At 45.2% G+C, this 19,124-nt stretch overlaps 1 protein-coding gene across 1 annotated transcript; it reads right to left on the bottom strand.

The window, feature by feature from the left end:
- Positions 1-685: 685 nt before the first annotated feature.
- Positions 686-17,616, bottom strand: FAM131B (family with sequence similarity 131 member B). The gene is made up of 5 exons (XM_044298653.1): positions 17,561-17,616; positions 16,118-16,211; positions 15,829-16,014; positions 2,108-2,239; positions 686-1,431 (listed from the first exon to the last, which is right to left on the bottom strand). The coding sequence occupies exons 2-5, from the start codon at positions 16,203-16,205 to the stop codon at positions 1,031-1,033; spliced, it is 807 nt and encodes a 268-aa protein (XP_044154588.1). The 5' UTR covers positions 16,206-16,211; positions 17,561-17,616; the 3' UTR covers positions 686-1,030.
- Between the last annotated feature and the right edge of the window lie 1,508 nt (positions 17,617-19,124).

Raw genomic sequence — 19,124 nt, forward strand, 5'->3', positions numbered from 1 at the left:
ACATTCTCTTGGGGTGCGGGTCATTTATCAAATCAATTTGCTGCCTAAAGAGGGCAGTAAAGTGCCATCATCTTATTTAAGCATGAAAAAGTACTTTTTTGGGGAAAATCCATGGATTAATGCGACAGCCTTAACCCAATGGATCCCGGAGCAAGAAAAAAACATCATTAGAGAAAGGGATCCCTTTGAAAGCATTTGGAGTTTTTCCTTCGTTAGGTATGATGCTGTTGTTTTGCTCCTCATACGTACATTTCAAGCCCAAAAGAGTTACAAAAACTTCCCCATTGTGCATATGTGGAGCCTATATTGCTCTGAAGGGTACTATGGACTACATATGGGCACCTCAGGCTGTTAGCTAATTACATTATTAGGATGTTATATGAAGACAGTGGAGACCATGGTTCCCGTATGAAGAAGCATAAGTAAATAAGGTAGCGGTGACTTCATTACATGTGCTCTGCTTACAGGTCCTGTCATGGTGGGAGATCACTGAACACAGCCTAAAACTGACTACACACTGAGGCGATTGTGGACTACGTATGGCCACATCTGGCTAATAATTGCATAATTAGGATTTTATAGGTGCAAATATTTAAAAAAATGATTATGGAAGGAAAATAGGTAAACAGTGGTTTCTGTCATAGTTCCAAAAAGTAAAAAAAAATAATAATGGGGTGGCCCATTGTGCAAATTACTCTGAATGGTACTGGGACAGCATAAAGGGTAGGAAAATCTAAAATTATGGGCCTACAGGGTATTGGTCTGAAAAATTTGTAGGAAGGGGACATAGGTAACATGTATCAAAATGATGTTGACAACCTGAGGTGTTGCAATACAGACTGGGTGCATTTCATGTAACTGAGTGCAAAAAGGTTGGAAGAAGCAGCAGCAAATTATTGTTGTCCTGGTGGACTATATGCTCCTCCTAGCTGCCGTTCAGCTTAGGGGAGTGTTGATAAATGACCCGACCCAGAAGCCAGCTTACACTATCAGTCTCTCACACGGCCATGCTCTCAATCATTTCCTTCTTCTAGATCCCCTCAGTGACCCAGTTTTCCACTTCTCTTTCCTCTTCTTCCTCTCCAGACTGCACCCCTGATGTCGCAACATCTGATACCTTCCGGCTGTGTGGAGGGCTCTCGTATTCCTCACGCGGCGGAGAAAGAGACTGCAAGTCATGGCAAACGACATCGTCTTCTTCTGAAGGGGACATTTTAGAGTGCAGTAACTGGGGGGCAATCTCACATATGTTTTCAAGCTGTCTTTCTTCAAAGTCAGGTCCAGGATTTGTGGTTAGAACCCCTGTTGGTGCTGGGGATACCGTCAGCGAATGCTCACTGCTGGCCCATGCTTCAGAGGAGCCCAGGCAATAGAGTCCTTGTGACACGTATGAATGTGGCCAGCAGTCAGAGTGTGTCTGTGCAAGGTTGTCTATACAGGAGAGGAGAAAATTCATAGGAAACATAGAAGGACAGGACAGGGAAGACATAAAGAAGACATTAAACATGGATATCAGTCTGCTTTACTTTACCAGCTCATAATAACAAGAGGACATCCTATATCACTCTAACCCCTTTAGAGTTTTATCCTCCTCAAACCAATATTAAGAAAAAACCCTATGCTTTATAGTTTCAAAAATCAGGGTTGTCCCAAAGTCTCCCTCACCATCCTCAAGATGGTCCACAGTAGTTGAACTACCCTTCTCTAATGCTTGGCTTGGACCTTAAAATGGTTTTTTGTGAACAGTATTGCATATTTATTGGAGCACTATATACTTTACCTCTACCTTTGGGTATTGTACGGTAGTATTATTTGGAGACTGCATGGTGCTGTTATTTGTGCTTTTGTTTTTGGAACTTTTTTCTAATTTCTGTTTGGCTCCTTTCCCTTCCATCCAAAGGACTGTCTTACAATTGTCAGTTAATTTAGGTCACAAAATTCCATGCCTGATCCAGAATTGACAGGGCATCAGGCCTGAGCAAGCTGCCTATTTTAGCAAAAATTTTGCCAACCCTCTTCCCATGTCTCCCAGTAATATCATATCTGGCTTTCGGGTCACTGCTCTGGATTCTCCTGAATCCTATAAATGGATAATGTAGACTTTTACCCTGGTTCTCCAGCAACTCCTGATAAGTTTCACTTTGTCTTTCCTGGTTGGAATTGACGCTTTCTTCTTCTCCATCCATAGATGACCAGGCCATTAGCGTTGCCTCAGAAATAGCAAATTGCTGCATAACACCTTGAGGGGAAAAAAGAAACATGAAATGAAATGCATGGAACAGCAGCAAAAGCCTGCAGGACTAAGAAGTCAGGAAACCGAAAGCTTTTTCCATTGTGGAGACTGGGAATACCGTAATGCCACAGTGGTGTGGCGGGAAGAACTAAACACAGCCTGTACCTGAATATACACTTTGAGGGGATTGCAGATTATATAATGTCACATACGGTTTTGATCAAAGGGTAATAAATGTTTGATTAGGATTATATAGGCAATGCTGCTGTTGTGTGTGGTCTGGCATCAAGTCCCCTGTCGGGAGAGAACTGAACACAGCCTGTACCTAAATATACACTTTGAGGGGAATGCAGATTATGTAATGTCACATACGGTTTTTGATCAGAGGGTAATAAATGTTTGATTAGGATTTCATAGGCATTGCTGCTGTTGTGTGTGGTCTGGCATCAGGTCCTGTTACGCCACAGTGCTGTGGAGGGAGAACACAGCCTGTACCTAAATGTACACTTCAAGTGGATTGCACAGTATATATGATGCCACGTCTGTCTCTTTAGCTGAGGGTAATACATGCACGACTAGGATTTTATAGACATTGCTGCTGTTGTGTGTGGTCTGGTATCAGGTCCTGTGCAGGGAGAGAACTAAACACAGCCTGTACATGAATATACACTTCAAATCGATTGCACATTATATATTATGCCACATCTGGTTGTTTATCTGAAAGTAATACATGTCTGATTAGGATTTCATAGACATTGCTGCTGTTGTGTGTGGTCTGGCATCAGGTCCTGTTATGCCACAGTGCTCTGCCAGGAGAGAACTGAACACAGCCTGTACCTGAATATACACTTCTAATTTATTGCACATTATATATAAGGCCACATCTAGTTGTTGGAAAGTAATAAATGTATGATTAGAATTTCATAGACATTTGCTACTGTTGTGTGTAGTCTGGGAGACTGGCATCAGGTCCTATGCCGGGAGAGAACTGAACACAGCCTGTACCTGAATATACACTTCAAATTTATTGCACATTATATATAAGGCCACATCTAGTTGTTGTTGGAAAGTAATACATGTATGATTAGAGTTTTATAGACATTGCTGATGTTGTGTGCAGTCTGGCATCAGGTCCTGTTATGCCACACGCTGAGCCAGGAGAGAACTGAACACAGCCTGTACCTGAATATACACTTCTAGTGGATTGCATATTATCATATGCCATATCTGGCAGTTTATTTGAGGTTAATAAATGCATGCGGGATTATAGTTTCATAGGCATTGCTGCTGTTGTGTCTGCTCTGGGGTCAGATCCTGCTATGCCATAGCGCTGTGTTAGGATATCCCTGAACACAGCCTAAAACACTACAAAATGTCATCTGTGTATTCTGCTGCACACAGATATAAGCTGTGTAACACATGCCAGCACATACACAGATCAAACCAACGTATGTAGTGCTTTCGGCTGTGTGCCTTTATTTCCCAACACAGGACTGTGGCATCAACAGAACCTGAAAGTGAAGGTGTCAATCAGATCACATTCTCCAACATTCAGCTACTTGCACTGAAATATGGGGGGCAACTAAGTAATGGTGACAGCGGTATATTGTAAGTATTTTTGTCTTTAGATGCAGAATGGCAGTTCATTTAATTATACTATATCATTATATAACATTTTATATATATATGTTATAGTCATGGACATTCACACTCATGGTCCATGTTCTGCTGGGTTCCTATTATCGCTCGGACTGCATGTCCCCAAGTCGCCCTGCTCAGTGTATGATATACAAAAAAACAGAGCAATCACAGCCCCGGCAGGTGTCTTTTCAGTACTTTGGACCTTATAAAACCAAATCCACTGCCCCTTGTCCCCCCAGAACTGTCCATCTGCACAAGAACAATACACTGAAATATACATCCAAAGCACCAATTAATGCCCCTAATTGCTGCCCTGGTCAGGAGACGGATTGTTCCAGGAGGGAAAATTATTCCTTTGCTGATTGCAACTTTCTGTAGGTGGAATTTAATTTACTTTGCAATGTTGTAGCCTCTTGATCTGCAGCGAGGAGAGAATCTGGAAACTCCGGACTTAGTGACGTGCCGCAAGGAAAATACATGTCACGAAATGTAATGGATATTAATGAAGGAGACTTCCAGAAAATGCAACTCACCATTGGTGATAGACTTCTGCAAGATCAGGTCTGCAAAATCTGGAACTGGGCCCCCACATATCATATGAGATATCTCAAATGGGACTAAGAGCCCAGCAGGCACTGGGGTTTGGGTGCACCTGCTGACTGGCACCCCTTATAGTTATGCCTGTAGGAGGGGAGACTCACATTATGGTCCGGTGTGATGGTGATGGCATATAATGCCTGAGTTTAACCCACAGCTTTCCCATACAAGTCTGCAGTATCCTGGAGAGTCCATTAAACAAATGCATACGTTAACGTAATTTTTTTTTCTACCATGGAACTCTATGCTGAACAGATGCCACTGTACGGCATCAGTCTGAGGATTGTATGGTGACCGGACGCCACTGCACGCCATCAGTCTGAGGATTGTATGGTGACCGGACGCCACTGTACGGCATCAGTCTGAGGATTGTATGGTGACCGGACGCCACTGTACGGCATCAGTCTGAGGATTGTATGGTGACCGGACGCCACTGTACGGCATCAGTCTGAGGATTGTATGGTGACCGGACGCCACTGTACGGCATCAGTCTGAGGCATCTGTTATTAATGTATACATTTTTGGTATGCATTAAATGGATGGCAAAAATAGGATGTGAACCCAGCCCTAGTGTCAGAATAAGCACCAGTACACAGCGGAGCAGCGTGGCGGAGAGGGGAGGCCGCCATGTACTGACAGAGCGCTACCTGGTCCTGGTGGTCAGGGATGAGGATGTGCTTCCCAAGGATCATTTTCTACTGGGAAATACAGGGCACAGTATAATACGCTAGAATCTATATAATATAAAGATATTAGCCCTACCCCTGAATAATAATACGATAAGGTGATCAATTATTATATAGAAACACATCTATGTTAGGCATATTTCTGACACAGATTGTGGCGCAAAGGTCCTTAGCACCGCAATCTGCATATTTTTCCCGTTTATGCCAGGTCTAAAAAAGGATAGCGTGGGCAGGGAAAGGGATACAGTTATGGCCATCCAGATATTGGATACCACCGCCATACATTGACCGGATAACACCTCATGTACAGTGACCGGATAACACCGCCATACCGTAACCGGAAAAAAGGGTATGAGAGGGCACAATATAGGGAATGACTAGGGGCACTGCACAGGGTATGGTAAAAGGGCACAATGCAGGGTATAAGGTGGCACAGTACAGGGTGAGGGGCACAGTACAGAGTCACATGACCCTGTGACATTAAAAGGTCCTTATGGTGAATGCGGTTCATACGCCACCATAATGAGAGGCAGAGGAGTGAGACAGGGGTGTGACTGGATGTGGCTAGAGATAAAAAAAATCACTGTCGGCCAGTACAGGCCCCAAAAATTAGCAATAAGCATTCATCTGACGGCAAAGAACTTTGGATTCTGTGGCTGGAGGTACATTAGGCTGTCACATGATAAATATGTAACTGTTGGCCAGTACAGACCCCAAAAATTAGGCATTCACCTGAAATAAAAGTCCTTTTATGCCGTTCAATATACATAAGGCAAGGACCACGTGGTCATCACAGGTGTTGAATTCCTGCGAAATCCATGCCTCATTCCTTTTTAAAAATGTGAGGTAATCCACACTGCCGTGAGCTAGGCGAGTGCGCTTATCGGTCATAATCCCCCCTGCTGCGCTGAACGTCCTTTCGGACAGGACACTCGAAGAGGGGAAAGTCAACAGTTCCATGGCAAATTGTGCCAGCTCTGGCCACAGGTCAAGCCTGCACACCCAGTAGTCCAGGGGTTCCTCGCTTCTCAGAGCGTCCACATCGGCCATTAACCCGATGTAGTCAGACACCAGTCGGTCTAGGCGTTCCCTGTGGCTGGATCCAGAGGGCAGCTGTCGATGGGTTGGCTGCAAGAACGTTCTCACATCCGAAGTGACCAACACATCTTCAAACCGCCCTCTTCTTGCAGGCGCGGTAGGATTGGTACCCGCATCTGTTTCGCTGTAGGTGGAAATTCCTCTGCCAGTGCCCGCAACAGCAGAATGCAGCATCTCTGGCAGCAAGGCCTGGAAATGCTGCATTCTGACAGCCCTCTGTGATGCTGGTAACAAGTCTGCCATTTTGTGTTTGTATCGGGGGTTTAAGTACGTTGCCACCCAGTACTGGTCCTTGACCTTTATGCTTTTTATACAGGGGTCCTTCTTCAAACACTGGAGCATGAAGGCCCCCACTTGCAACAATTTAGAAGCGGTGGAGCGCCCTGGCTTCTGCTCATCGCCCAGGAGAATGTTGTCCTCGGTCTCCTCCCCCCAGCCACGGACAACACCAGGGATCCCCGAAAAGTTTAAAGCCTCCTCTTCTTGCTCCTTCTCTCCCCAGCCACAATCCTCCTCTGACTCCTCAGACTCCTGATGACTTGTCTCAGATGGAGTAGCCCCCCCTGGGAATTCATCCAGCATTGCGACTATCTCATCTTCCTGCTCCTCGATGGCTTGATCAATGACACAACGCAATGCACGCTCCAGAAAGAAGGTGTAAGGTACGATTTCACTGATGCCGCCCTGGCTGCGACTGACCAGTTTGGTGATCTCATCAAATGGCCGCAGAAGTCTGCATGGGTCGTGCATGAGCAGCCACTGGCTCGGTGAAAAAAATACAAGCCCCCCAGAACCTGCTCTGCCGCAGAGTTTGTACAAGTAGTCGTTAACGGCACGTTTCTGCTGGAGCAGCCTATCAAGCATATACAAGGTGGAGTGCCAGTGCGTCGGGCAGTCACAAATCAGACATCTGACGGGCAAGTAGTGTCGCCGCTGAACGTCAGCAAGGCGAGCCATGACCATGTAAGATCTTCTAAAATGGGCAGAGATTTTTCTGGCCTGCCGCAAGACGTCCTGGACCCCGGGGTATTTGGTAACAAATTGCTGCACGACTAAGTTCAGGACGTGTGCCATGCACGGCACGGGTGTCATTTTGCCCTGTTTCAGTGCGCTCAGCAGATTGGCACCGTTGTCGCACACCACTTTACCAACTGTCAAATTGAGCGGGGTTAGCCACTGATCGGCCTGTGACCACAGAGCTGAAAGCAGTGCAGGACCGGTGAGGCTCTTGGCTTCCAGGCACAACAGCCGCAGCATGGCGACGTCTCACCTGGCACGTCGAATAGGTTCTGGGGAGCTTGGGGGGTGCAGTGGAAGAGGCGGTAGCAGTGGAAAAGGAGGAGTCAGCCGAGGAGGAGACGGAGGATGGAGGAGGAGAAGAAGAGGCAGGCTTGCATGCAATCCTTGGCGGTAACACAAAATCCACAAGGGTGCCACGGGTTACATGCTTGACAGCCGTCAGAAGGTTCACCCAGTAGGCAGTAAAAGTTATGTACCTTCCCTGCCATGTTTGCTAGACCACGTGTCTGTGGTCAGATGCATCTTGGCACCGACACTGTGTGCCAAAGATATATTCACTTGCCGCTGAACATGGCCGTATAGCTCTGGGATGTCCTTCTGGGAGAAATATTTCCTTCTGGGGACCTTCTATTGCGGTGTGCCAATGGCCACAAATTTTCTAAAGGCCTCCGAGTCCACTAATTTATATAGCAGTAGTTGGCGGGCTAGCAGCTCCGACAAGCCGGCGGTCAGCCATTAGGCAAGAGGGTTATCCAGTGTCATCATTTTTTTATGATCGAACATTTGGGCCATAGAAACCTGCCTTGTGCTAGATGAACACGGTGGAAGGTGGAGTGGAAGGAGAGAGGAGAAGGAGAAGAGGCAGGAGGTGGAGCCCCGGGAGTGTGGCTTTGTGGGTTCTGACGGTGTTGCTCCCATTGGGCTCGGTGATGGGAGGCCAGGTGCCTTCTTAAGGCAGTCGTCCCTAGGTGAGTGTCGGGCTTACCGCGACTTATGGGTTGACAGCACAGGCTGCAGATGGCAACACTATTATCAGCAGCTGACATGTTAAAAAAAAGCCCACACTGCGGAGCCAAATGCCGGCGTCCTGGGAGCGCCATATGTGACTTGCATGGTGGATGTCTCACTCCAGATACATTTGCAGTCACCTTCATCATCGTCACCTTCACCACCACTGACATTAGAGATCTCGGAGTAGGCAGCGGGTACCACCCTCCTTGGGCTGATCTGGGTACTGTCATCAGACCGCTGGGTGGCGGCCGTTGCTACCTCCTCTTCCTCATCCGATGGTAAGAATGGCTGCACATCGGTAAGGTCTAGGAATGGATGGGAAAATAATTCCTCTGACTCGAGTAGAGGGGCTATGGTGGTGGTGTCTTTGGGGGTGCACACAGCAGAGAGTGAGGAGGGTGCTGAAACAGAGGATGAGGAGGGTGCAGAAGCGGAAAGCTAAGTGAGCCACTCAACCAACTCTGGTCGGCCCTTTGAAGTTATCGCACTCACCTTCTTCAACTTCCCACTTAGGATCCAGCCTGGTGCACCTGCCCGACCCCTACTATCCCTGCGGAACGGTCTGCCTCTTCCTCTGCCCATCATTTTCTAAATTACCCCCTGCTTAAGTCCGTAGAGAAGAGCAGTATTTGTGGAACAAGGTATATTGCAGCCCTGAATCAGTATTTGGTGGAAGAAGGTTTATAGCAATAGCACCCCTCAATCAGTATTTAGTGGAAGAAGGTATATGGCACCCCTCAATCAGAATTTGGCAGAAACAGGTATATAGCATCCCTCAATCAGTATTTGGAAGAAACAGGTATATGGCACCCCTCAATCAGTATTTGGTGGAAGAAGGTATATAGCTATAGCACCCCTCAATCAGTATTTGGCGGAAACAGGTATATAGTACCCTTCAATCAGGATTTTGTGGAAGAAGGTATATGGCAGCCCTCAAGCAGTTTTTTTTTGGGGCAACAGGTATATCACACTCGTTGAAATTAGTTACTCCAATAGCATTTGTCCCTCTATCTTGCAGCGGTATCGCAGCAGAACCGCACACAACTGCTGCACAATACAAATACACTATAATATAATTTATTTGTTAGAAAGTATATTATAAGTATATCACACCCCTCTATATCACACCTATCGATAGCACACCTATATAAGTCCTTAAAAGGACTTTTATGGCCCTATTAGCTAGCGTTTGGTGTCCCTAACTGTCCCTGTTCCAAAATGCAACCTCTCCCTACACTGGCAAAACACATAATGTAAAATGTCTGCCAGAGCGGGTTCTGTTATAAGGTTGGGGGTATGTCCATTTGCTGAAACATCTCAATTGGCTGTCCTGTCCCACCTGATGGATGCGTCATGGGTCAAAGTTCGGCACAATGCAAAAAAATATGGCGAGTGCAAATATCGCCATATGTTCGTCGAATCGAGAACGAGCAAAGTTCGCCGCAAAACGACCGCCAGGCGAACCGCAAGGCCATCTCTACATATTGATTGACCATGGCCATACGCACTGGAGAACCACTGATCATGTAAGGATTGAGTGCATCCAGCTATGGTAAAGCCTCCTCATAGGTCATATGAGGAGGACACATGATGCTGAGAGTGGTGGTGGTAAAAAGCAGCGATTAGCAAGTCCTGCGTTTCCAGGTCTGTGGCATTATTTCAAAGGGGTCTGTGTGTATAGATTAGGTTTAGGGTTGCTGCAGTGGTGGACATTGGTTCTGTGGACTGTTTGAGGGCAAGACTGGATGTTCCAAGGAGCACATAGAATGTAGGCACAGCCATCAAATAATGCAGTCACAGCAGCATTACTAACTTGAGGACCTGCACAGGCATGATCATGTGACTACAGGTCCTTCTTCCATATAACACAATACAATGTGAAACAGAATTAATAACCAAATAGCAACACCAACAATAAACAATCTTCATGGCTGCAACAACATCCTAAAGTGACAGCAGTCTTTTCTAGAAGCTGGAACCTGTTATGCAGGGAAAACACATAAGCCAGTCCATAATATGGATCCAGAGGAGGCCACTCTATCACCTTATCAGCCTTCCAGCACTACAGGGCAGCACGGTGGCTCAGTGGTTAGCTGGGGTCCTAGGTTTGAATGTGACCAAGGACAACATCTGCATGGAGTTTACATGTTCTCCCCATGTTTGCGTGGGTTTCCTCACTTATCTAGATTCAAAAACTATATTGATAGGGAACTTACATTGTGAGCGCAATTGGGGACAGCATGATGCTAATGTCTGTAAAGCGCTGTGGAATATGTCGGTGCTATATAAGTGCGTAAAATAAATAAATATTGGAGGGTTTTGCATTTTCAGATGCAGCACGTGCTGCAATACTGTGACAGGTCAGACCTGCTGGCATAGGAAGGTTGAGGATGAAGCAATTCTCTAAAACATATGATGCCATAATATGATGCCAATATTACCGTGTTTTGCTACTTCCATCTAGGGGTACTGTGAGGGTTGAGACTTCATATTGTGTCCTCAGCCTCCATGTTGTACTTCATACTGCCATTTTATGTTATAAACTGTGAACTTCTTTGCTAAGGATACTATAACCTCAAGGTCACTCCTAGCCCCCACCACCTGGTCTAAAGGAATTTCTATAATTGCTAGAAAGACTGGTACGTGATTAACACCCACACTTAGCATTAGGGAGACGCTTCGGGCGTATAGCCAAGAGATGCTCATTTCAGATTGTAGTTTTAATGAGTTAATGATGTAAATGTTTAACTACGTCTTCAGTTGGAAATGATCCAGAAAATCGCTATATCAACCTCTGCTTTTTTAAAATAAAGTTTACAATCACTTGATACACAGCTCTATGCCTGTGTTGTTTTTTCTCTATGAGTACTCATTACTTCTAATTGGATTGGGAATCTACTGCCCATCCGGCATTGGGGTCTTTGCCCTAACAGTACGGCCAGTCAGATGTAGTGTTGGAAGTCAAAATCATACGGGTAAAATACAATACATATATCTTTTTTTTTTTATTCCCTACTGGTTTTGACTTCCAAAACTTCATGCAGAAACCTGACGGTGTGGATGTACCTTCACATGTACGGACATCTAATCTTTGCATCTGGAATATCTGAGGTCGTCTTCATGTTCACTCTCCAGCAGTTAAGCCCATATGGCTGGTATGAGGAGTTCGGTGAGGTCCAGCCCCTTTCTAAGAATGGGACTGCTGAGTGTGAGCTTCTGCAGAGAGATGGACTTAGTCTCCCCCGTCTCGCTTTGCTCAGTGTTAAATTTCTCAGAGTGAAGAAAAAATCTGCAACAACAACTTGGAATAAGCTCTGCACCTATGTACGTACTCAGGGAGGGACGCTCTGCAGCGCGGAAATAATGTATATGCTATACTGAAAGGTAAAGAGTTGTCACTTCACAGTGTTCTCAGTGTACTGTAATAACAATGTTAGCATGATATAATGTATATATAATACAGTATGTCATATAATACAGTATTATATAATGCACCGTAATATGATATCATGTACTTAATACAGTGTGATAGAATGCAATATAATACAATGCCCAAAACATCATAAAACAAACCAAAATGAGGTTTTAATGATGAGAGCATACAATATAATAGAGGGTAATGTAATTTAACACTTCATAGCATAGGGCAGTATAATGTTACACTATATCATTTGGTAAAATGTAATATAATATATTGTCGTGTAATGCAAACAAATTTTTGTATACAATATGAAATTGTAATAATGTAATGTAATAGAATGTAAAGTAGTGTAATACAGTAAAACATAATGTAATATAGTATAACGTATTGTAATACAATAGAGCACAATCTAACACACTGTATATTACTATATACAATATTGTAATGCGGTATAATGTAATTTAAAATAGTTTAACAGAATAAACTATAACATAATAGAAGTTAGAGCAAGGTAATACAATTATAATAAAATACAGCATAAGGTAACATAAAACCATGGAATATACTATATAACAGTAGAACATGAGATATAGTAATGTAATTTTGCCTAATGTGATGCAATATAAGTAATACAATATACAGTATAGTATAATATAATACACTAAAACATAATGTAGAACAATGTCGCATAATATAATGGAAAATGATGGTTTATATTTGCTTTATCCACCTGCTTTGAAAGCTCAGAGGGGGAATTTATAATTTTTATGTAAAAATGTTTGCGATTTTACGTTACTCTCACCATTTCTGAAAAGAATGTGGGAAAGTTGAGGTTAAGCGCAATCTTACTCCAGTAGTGTACAACAACTGTACGTAGACAAAAGTGTTGAAGGGGTATTCCCATCACATAGGTGCAGGTCCCACCTCTGGGATCCGCTCCTATCTCTGAAATGGGGCCCCCCGACGTGAAGTAGAGCACACTGCACATGTGCAGAGTGCTCTCCATCCACTGTTATAGGAATTCTGAAAACAGCCCCAAGTCCCAAGGCAGTGAATGCACACTGTGCATGCATGGCCTAAACTCTATCATTGCAATGGGACTGCTGCTGGAAAATTTTGGAACACCCATATTGGAGAACGGAGGGTGGTCGCACATGCGTGGCTGCTCTCCGTTCACTTTGGGAGCCCTTTTATGGAGGTAGGAGCACCAATCTGAGATTGATGACATATCCTGATGAATCCAATATACAGTGGGATGCGAAAGTTTGGGCAACCTTGTTAATCGTCATGATTTGTATAAATTGTTGGTTGTTACGATAAAAAAATTGTCAGTTAAATCTATCATATAGGAGACACACACAGTGATATTTGAGAAGTGAAATGAAGTTTATTGGATTTACAGAAAGTGCTATAATTGTTTAAACAAAATTAGGCAGGTGCATAAATTTGGGCACCACAAAAAAGGAATGAAATCAATATTTAGTAGATCCTCCTTTTGCAGAAATTACAGCCTCTAAACGCTTCCTGTAGGTTCCAATGAGAGTCTGAATTCTGGTTGAAGGTATTTTGGACCATTCCTCTTTACAAAACATCTTTAGTTCATTCAGGTTTGATGGCTTCCGAGCATGGACAGCTCTCTTTAAGTCACACCACAGATTTTCAATTATATTCAGGTCTGGGGACTGAGAAGGCCAATCCAGAATGTTGTACTTGTTCCTCTGCATAAATGCCTTAGTAGATTTTGAGCAGTGTTTAGGGTCGTTGTCTTGTTGAAAGATCCAGCCCCGGCGCAGCTTCAGCTTTGTCACTGATTCCTGGACATTGGTCTCCAGAATCTGCTGATACTGAGTGGAATCCATGCGTCCCTCAACTTTGACAAGATTCCCAGTCCCTGCACTGGCCACACAGCCCCACAGCATGATGGAACCACCACCATATTTTACTGTAGGTAGCAGGTGTTTTTCATGGAGTGCTGTGTTCTTTTTCCTCCATGCATAACGCCCCTTGTTATGGCCAAATAACTCAATTTTAGTTTCATCAGTCCACAGCACCTTATTCCAAAATGCAGCTGGCTTGTCCAAATGTGCTTTAGCCCACCTCAAGAAAAGGCTTCCTCTGCATCGCTCTCGCATACAGCATCTCCTTGTGTAAAGTGCGCCGGATGGTTGAACGATGCACAGTTACTCCATCTGCAGCAAGATGATGTTGTAGGTCTTTGGTGCTGGTCTGTGGGTTGACTCTGACTGTTCTCACCATTCGTCGCTTCTGTCTAGCTGAGATTTTTCTTGGTCTGCCACTTCGAGCCTTAACTTGAGCTGAGCCTGTGGTCTTCCATTTCCTCAATATGTTCCTAACTGTGGAAACAGACGGCTGAAATCTCTGAGACCGCTTTCTGTATCCTTCCCCTAAACCATGATGGTGAACAATCTGTGTCTTCAGGTCATTTGAGAGTTGTTTTCAGACCCCCATGTTGCTACTCTTCAGAGAAACCTTGAAAGAGGGAAACTTACAATTGACCCCCTTAAATACTCTTTCTCATAATTGGATTCACCTGTGTATGTAGGTCAGGGGTCACTGAGCTGACCAAGCCAATTTGAGTTCCAATAATTAGTTCTAAAGGTTTTGGAATCAATAAAATGACAACAACAGAGACCACATGTCTGCACCTGCCTAATTTTGTTTAAACAATTATAGCACTTTCTGTAAATCCAATAAACTTCATTTCACTTCTCAAATATCACTGTGTGTGTCTCCTATATGATAGATTTAGCTGACATTTTTTATCGTAACAACCAACGATTTATACAGGAAAATCATGACGATTAACAAGGTTGCCCAAACTTTTGCACCCCACTGTATCACACAACATTCAATGTTTGATAAATTTGGCACAGATTATAGCAGTACACACTCAACAAAGTCTGACTACAAAAGTTCCCCTCATGATAACTTACCCCTGCAAAAATGATATATAAAGGTCTGTGACCAGAAACTTAGGGGGATAGCTCTGTCTGCCTCTAGCACGGCAAAAAGTCCCAGCACAATCCTAAGCACCAGCTGTATTATATCCAGTCAACTGCATATAACAAAGGCAAAGTCTGTAAATGTCAGGAAACCATCCCCTCCATCAGGTGTTTAAAGAGATCACAGGGTGCTCTAATGAGCGCTGCGGCCATCTGTGGCTGCAGATGGCTGTATTATGAGTAACGGAAGTGTTTTTGCTGAGCCCTGCCGGATCCAGCAAAAATGCTAGTGTGAAAGTAGCCTTAGGCCTCAGGATTCAGAGACTAACAGATCTCTGTGAAAGTTACTGCTTCTGCTACAGCAAGAAAGAGAGAAAGAAGGAACTTACAATCTGCATGACCAAGCCACAAAAGTCAGCAAGGTAACCTGCGACTACAACTATTACAGACTTTGCTGCTTGTGAGGGATTACAGTTAAGACACCCTTCACACTTGACCATGTCCTGGCCAGACGTGTCTCTAAAAATCTGTATCCTGCAGTGGACTTTATAACCCATAATTGCCAGATTACAGTTACAGTACCAGCCAGAGATTCTAGTGAGAGAGACTTTAGCAAAACTGCATACCAAGAGTGCTATTATCAGCCACATTGCTAACCTTATACTATACTATATTATCTTCGGAAAGAAATTGCACTGTGTACAGATTATTTTTGGACATACTACAACTCCTATTTTGCAGTCAAGTAAAAAGAGACATTTATTCTTTTACCACTGGCCTGATTTCCTGACTCCTATCACACCATACCCTGGCCATTGCACTACTACGTCTTCTGCCTTGCAGCCATCCAAACACCTAATATCATGGGCACCCCAACTACCATCAGGCAAGAGCCCCAACTACAGGGAGTGCCCTGAGGGAAGAAAGGCACCCTCCTCTCACTGTACCGACCCTAGTGAGCAATGACCTGAGGGAAACCACTGTGACACATCCTATAGTCAGAACCACTACCACTACCATCTTGCGATCAGGCTCCTCAAGTGCTCCCTGCCCATGCTTTTCTATTCCTGGACAAATCAATTAAGAATACATTTGTTAGATTTAGGGTTATACATTCAATTTCCATCATTATCTGACTATATTTGATACCATACGCACCTGCCAGAAACCTTGCCTCCTTCTCACCATCACTCAAGTCGGAGTAAGCGTCGCTGTCCATTTGAGGGCATTTATTGGCCGGAGGCGGTGGTTGAGCCCAACTTTGCCATTCTATCATATGAGCAACACGTCCTGAGCCAAGAGCTGTAGGCTTGGTCACGTGATCCTTCATCGATCGAGAGATACCTGCGGTACGAGAGAAGGGGAAGAGGGTTATTACGTTGACTCAACGGCCTAGACAGAAGGGTGGCCCAGGCCCGGGCCAGGACCATCTCCGAATATCCAGTACCTTTGACAGAGGATTTGGCGAGAGCACCAATTCCATACGCATTAGAGTGTCTCTTCAATCGAGGAAGGATCGAGGTTGTGTCTTCCATTGATAGCTGGCAGACAGATTATAAGAGAGAGAGGAGATAATCACTCAGGGAAGGAGAGAGTCGTACATATTGAGAGAGACAGGACAGGATCGAGAGACAGTCAGGAGACAGCTTCAGAACCAAGAGCAGTGGCTACAGAGACCAATGAGTGTCTACGAAATCTCGACAGTGAAAGAGAGAAAGTGATAAAGTGCGGAAATAGAGAGTAAAGGGGGTGGGTGCATGCTAATGGTGGACGGACATGGTGCAGATTCTCCTAAGCGTCATTATTATAAGGTTTTCAGATGAGAATTATTTATGGTATGTCCATTGGGATGTCAGATGAGTGGAGGTCCGACCAATCGCTTCCAGTATGTCCCATAGACCCCAATGGTGGGACTGGGTGCCCCATTCTGGTGATCATTGAAGATCCCAGCAGTCAGCCCTCCTCAATCAGACATTTATATATGATATCACATCATCCTTGGATCTTAAGAAAAAATGCACATGTCCATCTTAAAAGGGTTGTCCAGGATAAGAAAAACATGCCTGTCCGTGGGTTATGTCTGGTATTGCAGCCCAGCCCTATTGAATGAGGCTGAGCTGCAATACCACACACAACCTGAAGAGGGTCGGTTTTTAAAAGGAAGCAGTCTTGCTCTCTAATCCTGGACAACCCCTTTAACTCAAAAATTTGACTTTTGCATTCTAGACATTGTGATGACACATACATGAGTTCTGAGAAGATGTTATCAAGTCATCATCACAATCAATGTTGCCTATGGGGAAAAAAATGTTTTTGATGATGGAAACCATCAGCAAGAAGAATCATAGCTGAGAAAAAGGCCAGGGTCAGTGAGTGCTGGTTAATTTACTGTACAGAGCAAGTAATGTAAGGAGTTGGCTTTACTCTAGGATTAAAGATACAGCCCATAGCAACTCGGACCGTTCAATTTTTGGGTTAGTGGTTGACATAAAAAAAAAACTTGTTTCTAAGAAGGAAACTATCAGCAATCAGCTAAAAGAAAAAGCTACACACATTTGCCACACTTGTCTACAGGATGTGTGGTATCGCAACTTGGCATCATTTACTTCAATGCAATACCAGGCACTACCCATGGACAGATGTGGAGCTATATATGAAATGCTGCCCCCTGCAGTCAGGGGAGGAGTACTGCCTGAGGGGAAGTGGAGAGCTTCTGCCCTCTAAAAGCAGTAAAGTTCCTTTAATTCAGCATTATCTGGGTATGATGGACATTTTGGATTATCAGATGCAGTGACTTTACTATTAATATGGCAGTCTGAGCAATTAGAAAGTGAGGCGGTGAGTGCAGAGGAAGAGAGAGAAGAGACAGGCAGGGTAATGATGGACTCACATTAATTCCGTCCCAGGAAAAGTCTGTTCGTGTCTGAGAGAAAGGGAGAACAGTAACATGAGAGGCAACATGGAACTAGACAGAGCCAATGAGAGAGCGAGAGAGATGAGAGGTCGTGAGAGAGGAAGAGGGAGAGAGAGGGGGAGGAATAGGGAGAGAGAGGGAGAGGAATAGGGAGAGAGAGGGAGAGAGAGAGGGAGAGAGGACAAGGTAGAGAGAGGGAGAGGAAGAGGGAGAGATAGAGGAAGAGGACAAGGGAGAGGAAGAGGGAGAGAGAGAGGGAGAGAGAGGGAGAGAGAGGGAGAGGGAGAGAGAGGAAGAGAGAGAGGGAGAGAGAGAGAGGGAGAGAGAGGACAAGGTAGAGAGAGGGAGAGGAAGAGGGAGAGATAGAGGAAGAGGACGAGGGAGAGGAAGAGGGAGAGAGAGAGGGAGAGAGAGGGAGAGGGAGAGAGAGAGGAAGAGAGAGAGGGAGGAGGAGATGGGAGAGGAAGAGAGAGAGAGAGGGATGAGGGAGAGGAAGAGAGAGGGAGAGGAAGTAGAGAGAGAGAGGTCGTGAGAGAGGAAGAGGGAGCGAGAGGGAGAGGAAGAGGAAGAGGGAGCGATGAGGGAGAGGAATAGGGAGAGAGAGGGAGAGGAATAGGGAGAGAGAGAGGGAGAGGGAGAGAGAGGAAGAGAGAGGAAGAGGGAGAGAGATGAGAGAGGGAGAGGGAGAGGACAAGGTAGAGAGAGGGCAGAGGAAGAGGTGAGAGAGAGAGGAAGAGGACGAGGAAGAGGGAGAGAGAGAGGGAGAGGAAGAAGGAGAAGAGAGAGGTAGAAGAAGAGAAAGATGAGAGAGATGAGAGGCTGTGAGAGAGAGGGAGAGGGAGAGGAAGAGGAATAGGGAGAGAGAGGGAGAGGAAGAGGAAGAGGAAGAGAGAGGGAGAGGTCGTGAGAGAGGAAGAGGGATGCGAGAGGGAGAGGAAAGAGGGAGCGAGAGGGAGAGGAATAGGGAGAGAGAGGGAGAGGAATAGAGAGAGGGAGAGGGAGAGAGAGGAAGAGGAAGAGAGAGGGAGAGGAAGAGGGAGAGAGAGAGAGAGGGACGAGAGAGGGAGAGAGAGGGAGATGAGAGGAAGAGGGAAAGAGGGAGAGAGAGGGAGAGGAGAGAGAGAGAGGGAGAGGACAAGGTAGAGAGAGGGAGAGGAAGAGGGAGAGAGAGAGGAAGAGGACGAGGAAGAGGGAGAGAGAGAGGGAGAGGAAGAATGAGAGAGAGAGGTAGAAGAAGAGAAAGATGAGAGAGATGAGAGGCTGTGAGAGAGAGGGAGAGTGAGAGGAAGAGGGAGAGGAATAGGGAGAGAGAGGGAGAGGAAGAGGAAGAGGGAGGAGAGGGAGAGGAAGAGGGAGAGAGAGGAAGAGGAGAGAGAGAGAGAGAGGGAGAGGAAGAGGAGAGAGAGGGAGAGGAAGAGAGAGGGAGAGGAAGAGGGAGAGGGAGAGAGAGGGAGAGGAAGAGGGAGAGAGAGAGAGAGGAAGAGGGAGAGAGAGGGAAGAGGAAGAGGGAGAGAGAGGAAGAGGGAGAGAGAGAGGAAGA

This window comes from Bufo gargarizans, chromosome 6 (genome assembly GCF_014858855.1).
Source record: "Bufo gargarizans isolate SCDJY-AF-19 chromosome 6, ASM1485885v1, whole genome shotgun sequence".
NCBI classification, from domain to species: domain Eukaryota; kingdom Metazoa; phylum Chordata; class Amphibia; order Anura; family Bufonidae; genus Bufo; species Bufo gargarizans.

What these genes read in the sequence shown, in the direction of transcription:
- FAM131B (XM_044298653.1), bottom strand. Translation starts at nt 16,205, where the DNA reads ATGGAAGACACAACCTCGATCCTTCCTCGATTGAAGAGACACTCTAAT. An exon ending in GGAGGCAAGGTTTCTGGCAG is followed by an intron (nt 2,240 to 15,828) that starts GTGCGTATGGTA and finishes TTTCCCCTCAAG; the next exon opens with GTGTTATGCAGCAATTTGCT. An exon ending in GGAGTTGCTGGAGAACCAGG is followed by an intron (nt 1,432 to 2,107) that starts GTAAAAGTCTAC and finishes TCTCCTGTATAG; the next exon opens with ACAACCTTGCACAGACACAC.